General features: G+C 37.3%; 1 protein-coding gene across 4 annotated transcripts in view; it reads left to right on the top strand.

Annotated features, from left to right (window-relative positions):
* Positions 1–13,373, top strand: part of LOC127659240 (zinc finger protein 385B) — a 179,800-nt gene that overhangs the window by 134,503 nt on the left and 31,924 nt on the right. For all 4 annotated transcript variants that reach the window (XM_052148969.1, XM_052148968.1, XM_052148971.1 and 1 more), the window contains one exon: positions 10,106–10,216. In XM_052148969.1, coding sequence (XP_052004929.1) covers positions 10,106–10,216 — 111 coding nt within the window. The remainder of the gene's footprint in view (positions 1–10,105; positions 10,217–13,373) is intronic.

Raw genomic sequence — 13,373 nt, 5'->3', positions numbered from 1 at the left:
ACTTTATTTAAAAATACCAACAGAAAGGAAAAACCCTCAATGGGGAAACAAACACAAAACTAGAAAAACACGGGCAGGGGAGACATACCAGGCTGACAACATAACAACATACAACCATACCAAACGACGACTGACAGAGACTGAACAAACAGACAGGGTTTAAATACAAGAATGTGGGACAAAGGGGCCAATGAATAACCAGAACACAAACTAGATGACAAGGTGATTAACAGAAGCAAATGACAAATTAACAAGGGCAGGTGAAAACAATGAACAGTGAACACGAGGGAAAACAAGACTATGGAGTTACAAGGGTGCCAAAAGTGAAAACTAAGGAACTACAAAAGTGACAAAAATGACAAACAAAGGGCAACGGAAAAACAAGACAGGGTATACATAACAATTGCGTTGAAGGCACCAAATATAAAGTGGTACCAAATTTGTACTATATTCTAAAATAATATAATATAAAAATTTGTTTTGTTTAGGCACTGTTTTTTCAGCATTTTAGGAAACATTGTCGGCAGAACAATGCAGATGTTCAAGAGACATTATTGGAACCGAACAGCAAGAAAATAATTTGGTTCCGGTATTTATTTATTTTTTTATAAAAAAGAACCAGTTCCAACCCTAATGGACACAAATAATAACAACAGTAAGAGAAAACAAAGCAATTTGCCTTGTCGTTTGGGAAGTATATTGAATAAATCTCTGTGGTTGAGGCAGCACATTGGATAAAGAGGAGTTAGTCATCAGTGTGATTGTGATTTTGTGCTTGAGAGAGCTGCTCGGATGAGGGATGATCCCAATGTGATTACACAGCGAGCTATAGTCACGGCTCTCTCTCTCTCTCTCTCTCTCTCTCTCTCTCTCTCTCTCTCTCTCTCTCTATTACTGAAAACAATGCTGCAAAAGTCACAACAGACTGAGGCTGGTTTGTGCTCAGCCAGGTGTTCTCAGCCATGAAGAGAAACAGCGCATAATCCATCTGCTCTCTTTCTGTTCTTCAGAGATGAACGTCTCTGGCCTTGGCAAGGGCACAGCTATCAGCTCACTCAAAGACATTCTTACTATTACAGGGACAATATATCATTGAGGGAGCTCGTAAATAGTTTGGGAGAAAGAGAGAAAGAAGTCTGACTGAAAGATCATCATCATTTCAAGTCATTTTAAGTTTCTGACTGAAAGTGAAGTCCTAGTGAGTGAGCATACGTATGTTTTTCTGTGTGCTGTTCCATAGACGTGTTCTATGCTTGTGCACTATGACTGTGTTGTGATACTCTTTAGTGCTGTCCCTGTGCAGCACAAGGCCTGGGCTATGTGGGCTTAAGCCACGAATGTTTTCAGTAAAGCCCCAAATATTTTTACCATCTTGTAGTGATGTCAGAAGTACCAGTGCTTCACTATTAAGCTGATACTAAAACGTATATTTGAATATTTTAACAATATAGTTTAAAATAAAAATAATAAGACCAGTCTTTCTAAAGTATCGATAACACCAAATACATACTTAATTCAGTACCCCTGCACTGTCTTTTTGGCAGGTGCTTTCCAGCACTCATATACACTCACCGAGCACTTTCCTTCTTTTATTTTCCTTTTCTCCCCAATTTGGGATGGCCATTTCCCAATGCACTGTAAGTCCTCGTGGTGATGTAGTGAATCGCCTCAGTCCGGGTGGTGGAGTTCAAATCTCAGTTGCCTCCGCGTCCAATGCCGAGTTTACACTACACGATTTTAAGCCCGATTTTCGCTCGCCAACAGTTTTGTGGAGATCAGATTTACCAGATTGTTATGCTTTCCTGGGTTTGGACGCCATGTCGGTGTGATCGAGAGTGCAGCTGTGAAGCAAAGACGCAAACTCTCTATTTCGGCTGCTGGCAGAGGTGTGTGCCTTGGATTATGCCTCACTGTTCCCCTGGTCCGTGCTGCAAACAAAGCTCCTGTTACTTAGCTCCTGAGACTCCAACTGAAGACCAGCGGTACCGGGTATGAGCTCAACGCACCCACATGACATGCACAAGCCTCGCATGTCATACAACCATAATAAAGTTAATATTTTCTAATATCTTCTTTTTTTGGGGGTTGTGAACATTTGGGACTGAGACAAAGTATATGAAAGTAAGCGAAATCGCCTGAGGAAACGCAATTGCAGCAAGTCGTGGAACTGTACTTTGTGAAGTTTATTTTTTTTCCGTTGATTTTGTTTTTCTTTTTTCCCCTCTTTGTCTTGATCACCATAGAGGTGTGATGTAACTGAATTTGATACTAAAATCAAAGAGAATTTTTGGGTAAATGAATTGGAGTTTTCCTGTAAGTTTAATTTGATTCTCCCTCCTTTCAAGCCCTTCATAAAAACATACTGGTGGTTTTTAATAAGCTATCTGGAGTTCATTTATTGACAGGATTAAAGGTCTGTCTGGAACCCGAACGAATAAATAAAATAAATTAAAAAGAGGACATTTTATTTGATTTCTGAATGTTGATTGGCTGCCACCGTTACAATCCAGGTATCAGATCGGTGCATCCCTATTCTCAATCACATTTCTTATGTGACTTTTTAGTTAATGTTTATTATTTTCTCACTCAAATAGTTTCAAGGCACTTTCTCCAAAGTATCCTTGGAGACCACATGCCTGGTACATTGTTTCAGACTGATATTCCCAATCATGCTTATTGTTGGTGAAGGGAGTTTGTTTATTTGATTTTCAGTTATGGCTGAATGGAGGTGAATGCCTGGATACTATCATTTAAATTCATTGGACAGTAACTGAAGTCTCCTCACTTCCTCTCACGGTAATGTGATTAACAATTTCTGATTGACAGGTAAAGTCACTTTCCTCTGTGAATGCATATTGGGCCTCACCAGGTGCATGCAGAGGTAGAACACAACAACAAGTCCATGATAGCTCTAATAAACATTGAATTTCCTGCTGTATCTTCTCTCCTGACCCCTCTATTTCCCGCAGTCATCATTCCTTTAGCCTGTAACGTTCCTTCCCTGAAAATTGTTGTGGTGGGAGAGTAAGATTTCAATCACAGATTACTGCTGTTCAGCACTATGCACACAGGTGGCATGTCAGTACGGTAACAGATTGCTGCTGTGTGGCTTTGGATTCCTTTAAAAAATTAGGGGCATTTCCTGTGCTGTGTTTTGAGGATGGCGTAACGGCAAGGAACTGCTTTAGTGACACGCAGAGGTTGTGAATGGATGGTTGCTAGTCCATTCCGCCATCCTCTAATCAAGCAGAGAGCACTGTACTCTTTTTCCAGGGATAAAATATGCCTCTAGTAAACATCTGCATGGTTACCATAGAATTAAAAACGTCAGTTTTAGTTAAAGAGTTAAAAGTCATGGGCACGGGTAATTGCACTTTGCAGTCACCAATTGGTCACCGTTACCCATTGGAAGTCACCACATTGCATTTTCTATGCCCATTTTGGTCAAGAAACCCACTTAAGCCAGTCACTCACCGGACAAGAAATGCCATGCTGCATCGCATTAGATAGGACAAAGCACATGTATCGCATATAGAAAATGTTATCTTATTACCATACAGAAACATACTTACGAAACATTTTGCACTTATTCAAGAATGAATAGAATGATGTCGATGAGTTTGCAGATATGTAAAAAACACTGCAATTGCACAAACTGAAAGATTTTGGTAGAAATGTATAGAATTTAATGGAAATCTATTCTATTCTATGGAAATCTAGAATTTTGAGCAGCCTCCAAAGTCTCTCTTTTACTCAGTCGGACTGCAAACACCGTTTTCTATGTGTGCTTACATTCATAGAAAACAATGGTTTAGAAATTTAGGATGCTTGATTCGTTCAGTGTGTGAAACCATTTTTAAAAGTTCATATGACCAACTTGGTCAGTGACCTATTACAGTTTGTTTTGTTTTTCTGTGCAACTTAGGGGTGGGTTGATCTGAAATCATTGATACTACAATAATAGACTTCCGTGAAAAGTAGCTCATCCAAATAATTACACAGCATTATTGGTGGAAATGTGTACAGATTTTGTAATCAGAATTAAAAGGCATTGTAATGGGAGAGTTTGTAGCATTGCTCGATTTCTGTGTACAATTTATAAAAAATTTAATAACAGTTTTGTTTTGTCATGTTTAAGCTGCGTACACACTGCCAGTGACTTTGTCGCTGCAGGTCACCAGTGGCTGGCGGTGAAGTCACTAGTGGGCGTTCCCACTACTGGTTGCCTAGTAACGTTTATAAATGACATTCACGGATGTCATTCCATTGCTCTTGACAGCAAACCACTTTTCTTGGTGCTAAAAGCAAACATTTTGGAGGGAAAAGTCTAAATATAAATGGAATCAGTACATAAAATCCTTTATATAAAAGATGAATGAGAAACAAGGCGTGCTCTTTGCCATAGCGGCTGTTTATCTGCGGCAAAAATGCAAACGCCAGTGTGTCTGGGTCCACAAAACCATTAAATCTTGGTGTCAGCACGGCAAGTACCACCGGCTGGTGCAAGAGCTGCGGCTGGATATACCATATCCATATCATAGAGCACTGGAAAATTGCTAACAGCAAGAATTAGCCTTTCATCCATCTTTCCGTTACTGCAGCAGCTGAGAGAGAGAGAGAGAAAGGATCACGTGAGCTCTCCCGTCTTCTCTCCTATTGGATGTCGTTTCCGTTAGTCGCTCTTCATTTGAATAAAGTTGAACTTGTCTCAACTTTGTCGCGTCGCTGGACACGCCCTCATCTAGTTGCCAACGGTCGCGACAGCTCGTGTCGCCGGAAGTCGCTGTGCTCTCATTGAAAATGAATGGGATGGAGTCGCTGTCGCATGTGATGTCGCTGGCAGTGTGTACGCAGCTTAATATGTAGGCCAATGTGAATTTTATTTGTACAAGACAGCAATAAAATAATTCAGCTTAACTGTTCTAAGTGGGTTTTGGAAGTGTAGCCTACATATAGAATATGGCATGAATAGCATATTTCAGGAATCACCATCATTGTGATCGTGTCTGCTCTAATAAGACCCATTTGCCATGCAGCTGGTATTGGTAGATTTAACAATATTGATATTTACTGTACGTGGACTAATAATTTAACCAGTAATTTAGCAATAATTACATTTATTCTATACCATAGATATCAATTTACAATCATTTTAATTTGCCTTAGGTCAACAAACATTATTACAATATAAAATACAATACAATATAATGCTTAAAAGATGCTTAAAAGAAACTGGAGCGCAGCTCATATCCACCATTGAAATCTGCTACTCTGAAGAACCACATGTTTGCATACTTTGTGATGTAACGGTATTTAATCGTCATTAATAATCGCGTTTACAATATCAAGAGCAATAATTGACAATTATGATTTTTGCTATTATCATGCAGCCCTACCGACTAGTAATTTCAGCGTCGACTAGAAGCATCAGTACCGTTTTGTCGACTAGTCTCACACATCCCTAATTGCTTTACAGATATAACTGGGTGTGTGGGCAGGTTTAAGTGGTTTACTTTTCTTTAGTTTACAAACTGATAATTACAAGGGTATAACTATATAAATGTAAATCTTAAAAACATACTAAACTATGTTTTAGTGAAAATTAAAAAATGCAGAAAGTTTTTTGTGATGTTTAGGGGATAGAATCTATAGTTTGTACAGTATAAAAGTAATGATATCTATGGAGAGTCCTCATAATGATAGCTGCACCAACGTGTGTGTGTGTGTGTGTGTGTGTGTGTGTGTGTGTGTGTGTGTGTGTGTGTGTGTGTGTGTGTGTGTGTGTGTGTGTGTGTGTGTGTGTGTGTGTGTGTGTGTGTGTGTGTGTAGAGAGAGAGAGAGAGAGAGAGTGGTGTTGCCGTGACACCAGACCTCCTCTGCTACACTGTTTAAGTGCACACGCCTCACCGTGTCTCTCTCTCTCTCCCTTGGACTGCTCTCTCCACTTGTAAATTCACATTGAAATACACTATGGACTCTCTCCATTCGCTTCAGGTAAAATATGTCAGGATTGTGTCACAAGTTGAATATGCTCCAGTTTTCTTATACATTCCATCTCATGATTCTGTATTTTGCTTGATTTGTCTGTCTAACGCTTTCCTTCTTAGAGAAATGGCTGTAGTGAACTAATGTGAAATGCTTCAGTGCCTTGGAGGCATAAGTCAGTGCTCTTGTGCTAAGGTGTCATGAGTGATTTCAGTGCTTGTTAAATTTTGTTTTCTTGTCTCATTAAATTCTCTGATCCATGAGTGTAGAGTTGGATATATGGTTGGCTAGAAATTTTTTAATTATACCAATAATTCTAGCAATATTAAAGGTGACAATGTAATTGAAGTATTATTTGATTCTATGTCGGACTGTCTTTCCTAAAATGAAATTATTTGTCTTCTTTTATGATATAAATTAAGTTACAAGGGACACTTTTCACAGTTACAGTTTTGACTTACAATCTTTATTCACTGAAAATCTTCTGCTCCGCTACAGCTCTCAAATATCATTCTTCTTTCTGCATATTTTATCTGGCACGTCACATTCAGTTTCAACACACGTGAGAACGAATGGCATTTGGGCGCCAATGATGTCAAACCGTCAAACATGTTGACACTTCTTTTTGTTGTTGTTTATGTGAAAGCAAAATATGGTATTTCAAAGCCACTGCGGAGGGAAGATTATCAGTGTATAACGACTTCTATTCAACACACAAAAGCTATGTCCTAAGAAGACTTGGAATATAGCGCACAAGTTGTGTAGACTATTAATTGGAGCAATGTTGGCATATTTGTCATTCTTTATGAAAGGCTTTTGTTGGCTTTGATTTTAATGTGTTTGTTTGATTAAAGGTAACCATCTGGCATAACTTCAGAAGCTGCTGTTGATCGAGTCAACCTCAACGTAGTTTCTTGTCTTAGTCCTCCTTGGTTTGTTAATCAGAGTATCTATTTCTATCAGGGAGACCCCAGGAGACCAGTGCCATTGATTCTCAGCATTAAACAGCTGTCTCGCCCGCAGCACAGAATGCTTATCGTTCTCATTTACACCCAGCTTTTAGGATTGCAGAAACAGACTAATGCAAAGAACACATTCTGTGTATCTGATTCTCATCTCACTGACTTTTCTTTCTATGTTTCTTTAAAACAAGTCTAAATAATACTGAACTACAAAGCCAAAATGCAATAACTACACCAACATTGAAAATTAGTAAAATGTCTTAGAGTAAGGGGCGGACACTTTTGGTGTTAGAAAGGTCATGGAGGCGTGAATGATCATGAATATTGATTGTAATTCACACCGGAGGAGACAAAGACCCCTCCCCTGGGCCTATCAATGAGGAATGTGACAGAAAGAGAATGAATGTAAAGAGACTTAATGATCAAAATCAAGTTTTAAGTTAATAGAAGTCTGAATATACATTTTCTTTATATAAAGACTTTAATTAAATGTTAGACCTACACTACCATTTAAAAGTTTTAGAAGAAGTCTCTTCTGCTCACCAAGACTGCATTTATTTCATTCAAAATACAGTAAAAACAGTGATATTTTGAACTCTTTTTCAATTTAAAAGAACAGTTTTCTATTTGAATATATTGTAAAATGCAATTTGTGATCAAAGCTGAATTTTCAGCATCATTACTGCAGTCTTCAGTGTCACATGATCCTTCAGAAATCATTATAATATGCTGATTTTCTAACATGGGCATATTTACATCACATTTGACACATTTACACCTGAACACATATTTGCAAGCACAAGCTTTGTTGATGATAATGAGGCAGCATAAACGCTAGTTAAAATATAATCTAAACATTCATATTAGTTTTATATCATATTACATATCATATTTATATCATACAGCACACAATTTAAATGCCTGCTTTAGCCAAAACAACATTTAAATGTAACTAAAACTTGCTTATTAGGACATATTTAAAATGTCAATTATCTGAATCCTGAATATGTACATGTTTATATAAAATAGCATATCAACTAATATGTAAGTAAAACTAAATGACTTACTCATCCGAAATTGTATCCTCGGCTGGATCAAGTCACTTTTCAAAATGCAATCGTTCATCAGAGTCCCGCTCTTCTTCTGAGGAAAATGTTAACCTTTCGTCACTATCCAGGAGTTTCCTCGCTTGTGTATCATGCGATCTTTCAAATGCACAGAAAAGTGAATGAACGGTGTTTTTAAGGCACAGTCGGGGCGTTCACCATTTGCATTGATCGCCTCAGCACATTACTGTATGAATAGCGCCCTCTGCCCGTGGGTGTGATCACATTAGGGATAATTAGCTGAGCCAGGAGAAACTGTACATCGCTTTGTTTCATACAGATTCAATTGCAGGAGAATATTTCTTTTAAATTTGAAGTGTTTTATTTAAAAGTAGACATTTTAAGCTTTCTTTAGACATATGTTTGCTGTTTGTGTGATAAGTATTCACAGAGTTTCAGTTCATTTTTGTGACGTGTTTCAGAAATATGCTTGCGCACACTGAGACAGCTGAAAGCGCACCCTTTTTATTTTCTTTATTTTTACAAAAGCACAACGTTTTGTTGTTGTTGTTGTGAGTTTACACAAATAAAAGTAGACCCTTTATAGTCTCTAATTATGTCTTACACTTATCTGTATGCCCCAAAATGACGGAGTATTTTATGTTGTTTCCACTGTAATGACAAAAAATCCAGCAGGACGCGCTAACGCGTCCGTCGACCCCAGATGGTTAACAAAACCAGATCAAATCATTTTCACAGTTGTTGTTCTTGCATCATATATGTGGGTAGCGGGTCAATGCCCATGTCCCCTGGATGAACTATGGCTGAAATCTATTCATACTACTTGCATGCATACCTAAATAATCGTGGCAGATACGTGCGTCCCTCATCAAATACAGTACATACTGTGACAGTACATGGCAATTGTCTGTTAAACACATCAACAGATTCCGAATGTTCCTTAGCTTGATGTGTGCTATTTGTCACACTTTTTACACAAGTGAATATCTCTGAGTATGTGGTAGGTTTATTTTTTTTTTCTGTATAGCCACATACATTGAGGTCTTGGCTACATAAAGTCAATTCACTATTTTCACTATTATTGCCCAAGAACAAAAAGGAAATCCACTGAACACATGTTGACCTTTTGTCCACAATGTGTTAGTTGTCACAATGGAACCTGCTAATAAACCAGTGGCATAGGTTTCATGTGAACATTAATGTGATCATCCCTGATAGAATTCACAAAATTGTATTGTAATTTTAGAGAGTTTATGTGTTTGAAACCAGAATACAAAACCACTGCTAATTAAAACACATTTGTGTAATTAGACTTTTAACTCAAAACCTTATAATTGCTTCAATATTGCTATTGTAACAACTTCCCATTGAGACAGTTAGCCCCAGTCTCCCTTTATGAATATAATCTAGCATCAATAATTATATCCTTTTTCAAAAGTAATGAAAATATTCCACCAATAGAACTGTCAATCTAACGCCAATGAATAGATCACACTAGGAAGCATCATTGAAGTATGGACTGGAAAGGCAGAAACATGGGACAAAATGAGAAACAAAAATATGCAATATATAATGACTGTTTATGTTGAGCAGGGGTGTAAAACTCATTTTAAATTGAGGGCCGAATTGAACTAATCCACCTTATGCAGCCTGAATTGTTTTGATTTACTTAATTTTGATATCTGTATGGAGAGTGGATGCTAAAAAGTAGTCTATCACCTTAAAAATCAATCTGAATGTGAACATAACACAAAGACCTAAATAAACTGCATAATGCATTATATAATAATCATTCAGTGAAGACCTAGAAACAACTAAGAAATACCCCAAGTAATCAGACTTTTGAACTCTTGATCAATCACGATAAATATATCAGCACTGCACTTTATTAGCCTCAGACTGGACTCACATTTTATATAATATATTTATGAGTATAACCTAATATAGTATAAAAAATACCCTGCTAAAATAAAATGTGTCATTTTTTTGTGGTGGAGCCAATGAAAATGTTGACAGGGCCAGTACAAATGTGAACTACTGGCCTGTTATTTTAGCCCTGCTAAAAGTGTTTCTCCACTGTTTGTCTTCCAGATGGACCCTGTCCAGAAAGCCGTAATCAACCACACATTTGGAGTCTCCATTCCACCCAAGAAGAAGCAAGTTATTTCCTGCAACATCTGTCAGCTCCGCTTTAATTCAGATGTGAGTGCAAAAAACAAACTTTCCTTGGTTAAATGTGTTTACATGCTGGCGTGTGAATGATTGTCTTCAGTTGTGCGTGCACTTTGTCTTCGGTGTATCCTTTTCGCTTAAAGGTATAGTTCACCCAAAAATGAAAATGCTGTCATCATTTACTCACCCTCTTGTTGTTCCAACCCTATGTGACTTTCTTTTTCCTTTGAGACACATGAAGATGTTGTTTTACAATGCAATGAATGTGAATAGTGACAGAGGCTGTCAGTACCTAACATTCTGCCCAATTTCTTATTATTGTTCTCTGTGATAAAAAGCAAGACATATGGGTTTGAAACATCATGAAGGTGAGTAAGTGATGACAGAATTTACATTTTTGTGTGAACCCTTTAAATATGATGGACCATTCTAGTCCTGCCTATCTGAAAGTGAATGTTATAGTTCTATGAGTTCAATGAGTATGAACTAGCCCCAGCACAGTAGTTTAGGGTGTGAGTTGCAACGCACTTCATTAATCATACACAACGAGGTAAGTGCGCTAATGTATGGTAATTTTAGCAAACACGATGCTGGCAGTTCTGCTCTCAGCCAGCTTTTAATGAACACTTCTCACTCAAAGCCGAAGAGGAGTATGCTGGATCATTTGAATCGTTCCATTACATCAATTGTTTTGTTTGCTGTTTCTCAGTACTTTTTTCATTCATTTCCTTTACCTGTGCTGATTGCTCCCTAAGTCTTTGCGTTTAAGTCATTCTGCCCACAATAAACATGAAGATTAAGCCCAGACATCAAAGTGCTAATTTGAAATAGATTTTTATGATGTTGTTGTTTGTGTTCTCAAGCCTACGGGTTTACGAATAGGATTGGGACTCAAGAATCAGTTTCTATTCAGAACCTCTGCCATTTTTAAGAAACTGGAACCAAACGAATTTCATGAGATTTGGTTCCGTTTCTTCAACGCTCTTCTGCCCATGCTGATGTAAGAATGTGGCAATATTTGCTACACTGCTACTGAATTTGCTAAATAATTTAGGATTCAGATTTAGAGTATTAAGCTTTCGGTCTGAATTGAATTTGAAGAGAGTGACTATGAAAAGAGAAAGAAGAAAATATTAGACAAAGGCAGTAAGTTGACAAAGAAATAAAAAAATATTTTTGCGTTTATTTTGAAAGTCTGTCTGCTGACTGCATGCTATTAAGCAAACATGCAGCACAGCCAGTTTAATCTTACTCAACAACAAATTACTCTTATGTTCAGGTTGTTTTTAATGAGTTAGTCATGATTTTCAAACTCAAGAGTTAGCGGTTTATATGTGAAAAATTACTTTAATTAAAAATAGGAGACATATTGTACAGTTAGGATTAATTTATAATGTTATTCTATAGCTATAATAATTATTATTTAAAAGAAATAAAGGATTGTTAAAGGAATAGTTCTCCCCAAAATGAAACTTCTCTCATCATTTACTCACCCTCATGCCATTCCAAATGTGTATAACTTTCTTTCTTCTATAGAACACAAATGAAGATTTTAAGAAGAATATCTCTGCTCTGTTGGTCCATACAATGCAAGTGAATGGTGACCAGAAGGTCCAGAAAAGGATACAAAGGTACAATAAAAGTCATCAATTTAAATCCAGTGGTTAAATTCACTATGATATGAGAGGTATGAGTGAGAAACAGATCAATATTTATGTATTTTTAACTGTAAATATACACTTTCACTTGCACATTCTGGTGTGGAAGTGGCTTTCACTTTCACATTCAGCCACCTACTGGTTGGGTCTGGTGAAAGGTGGAGATTTATAGTAGAAGATATGAATTAAACCACTGGAGTCAAATGGATTACTTTTATTCTGCTTTTGTGTCCATTTTAAACCTTCTGATTTCTGGTCACCATTCACTTGCATTGAATGAACCTTCAGAGCTGAGATATTCTTCTAAAACGCTTCATCTGTGTTCTGCAGAAGAAAGTAAGTCATACATATTTGGGATGGCATGAGGGTGAGTAAATGATGAGAGAATGTTCATTTTTGGGTGAACTATCCTTTTAATGGACTCAAACCAAAATCCTTAGGTGAAATCAGAACCAGAATCGTTAAGTTCCTTACAATTCCCTTCCTCCCTATATACTAATGCAAAATAGGTTTTCTTTGTATTCGTTTTTTTGTTACACTACTGTCAATGCCAGTTGCATAGAATTGTGTTCGTGTTCGTGTTTGACTCAGTTGCTAGTTTTATTTTACTTTTGGAAATTTAGAGTTTTTGTTATGCTGTGTCCTAAATAAACTGTTGGAGTGTTTACTCATTAAATGAAATGTGGAAGCATTACAATACCCGCGGTTGCACAGTTGTGGGGTTCAAAACAGAGCTGTTGAGTTTTCTCTCATCTAGGTAGAGGGTTGTGTTGTGTTGTTCTCTATGGGAGAAGGGTCATTATTTACTGTACTGCCCTGTTGTTCCACTCTTTCTTGGCATTGATTAAGCCAGTTAATTTAGGATGAATGGCACATGGTGGCAATAAGCCCTGGCTGACGGAGGGCTCCCACAGTGAGCGGTAATTGAGAAAATGTTTCTCTCCTAATGGAAAACAGACTTTGGAGCACCAGTGTGCATCTGTTTTGTCTCCTCCAAGTCTATTTAATCTTTATCATGACAAACAGGCAGGAATGCAAGACAGGAACCTTGGGATCGCCTCTGGATTTCTGAACAAAGACAGAGGTAGACCTCTGTCATCCCTACACTCACGTTCACACTTTTCATTATTAATTTTCACTAAACATTTGGGTTTTTTGATTTGATAATGTTTCACAATTCCATTTTTCTTGCATTCTGACTGCTAATAGTCTAGTAAACACTGTTTAATACATGGTGTATTCTTGCTGATATGTTAACAATTTAAGCATTTATGACCATTAACATGCAGGTTATGGCCGTGATAGGCGGTAACAGAGCAGTCTTAGGAAGAGAAAGACCACAGATGCTCTGGCCCAAAAACAGACAAAATCACCTAACTCCACATAAAAACGGCAATATTAATTTTCTCAAACAGTATTTATCTTGTTTTCCAGCGTAAATACCTAAACATCCTTAAAACAAGATACATTTACTCGTGAAGAAAATTGATAATTAGAAAATCTAATAAATCTAAAAAGGTTTAGTGAGG

This window comes from Xyrauchen texanus, chromosome 18 (assembly GCF_025860055.1).
Source record: "Xyrauchen texanus isolate HMW12.3.18 chromosome 18, RBS_HiC_50CHRs, whole genome shotgun sequence".
Lineage (NCBI taxonomy): Eukaryota > Metazoa > Chordata > Actinopteri > Cypriniformes > Catostomidae > Xyrauchen > Xyrauchen texanus.
This window is presented reverse-complemented; position numbering and strand designations above follow the sequence as displayed.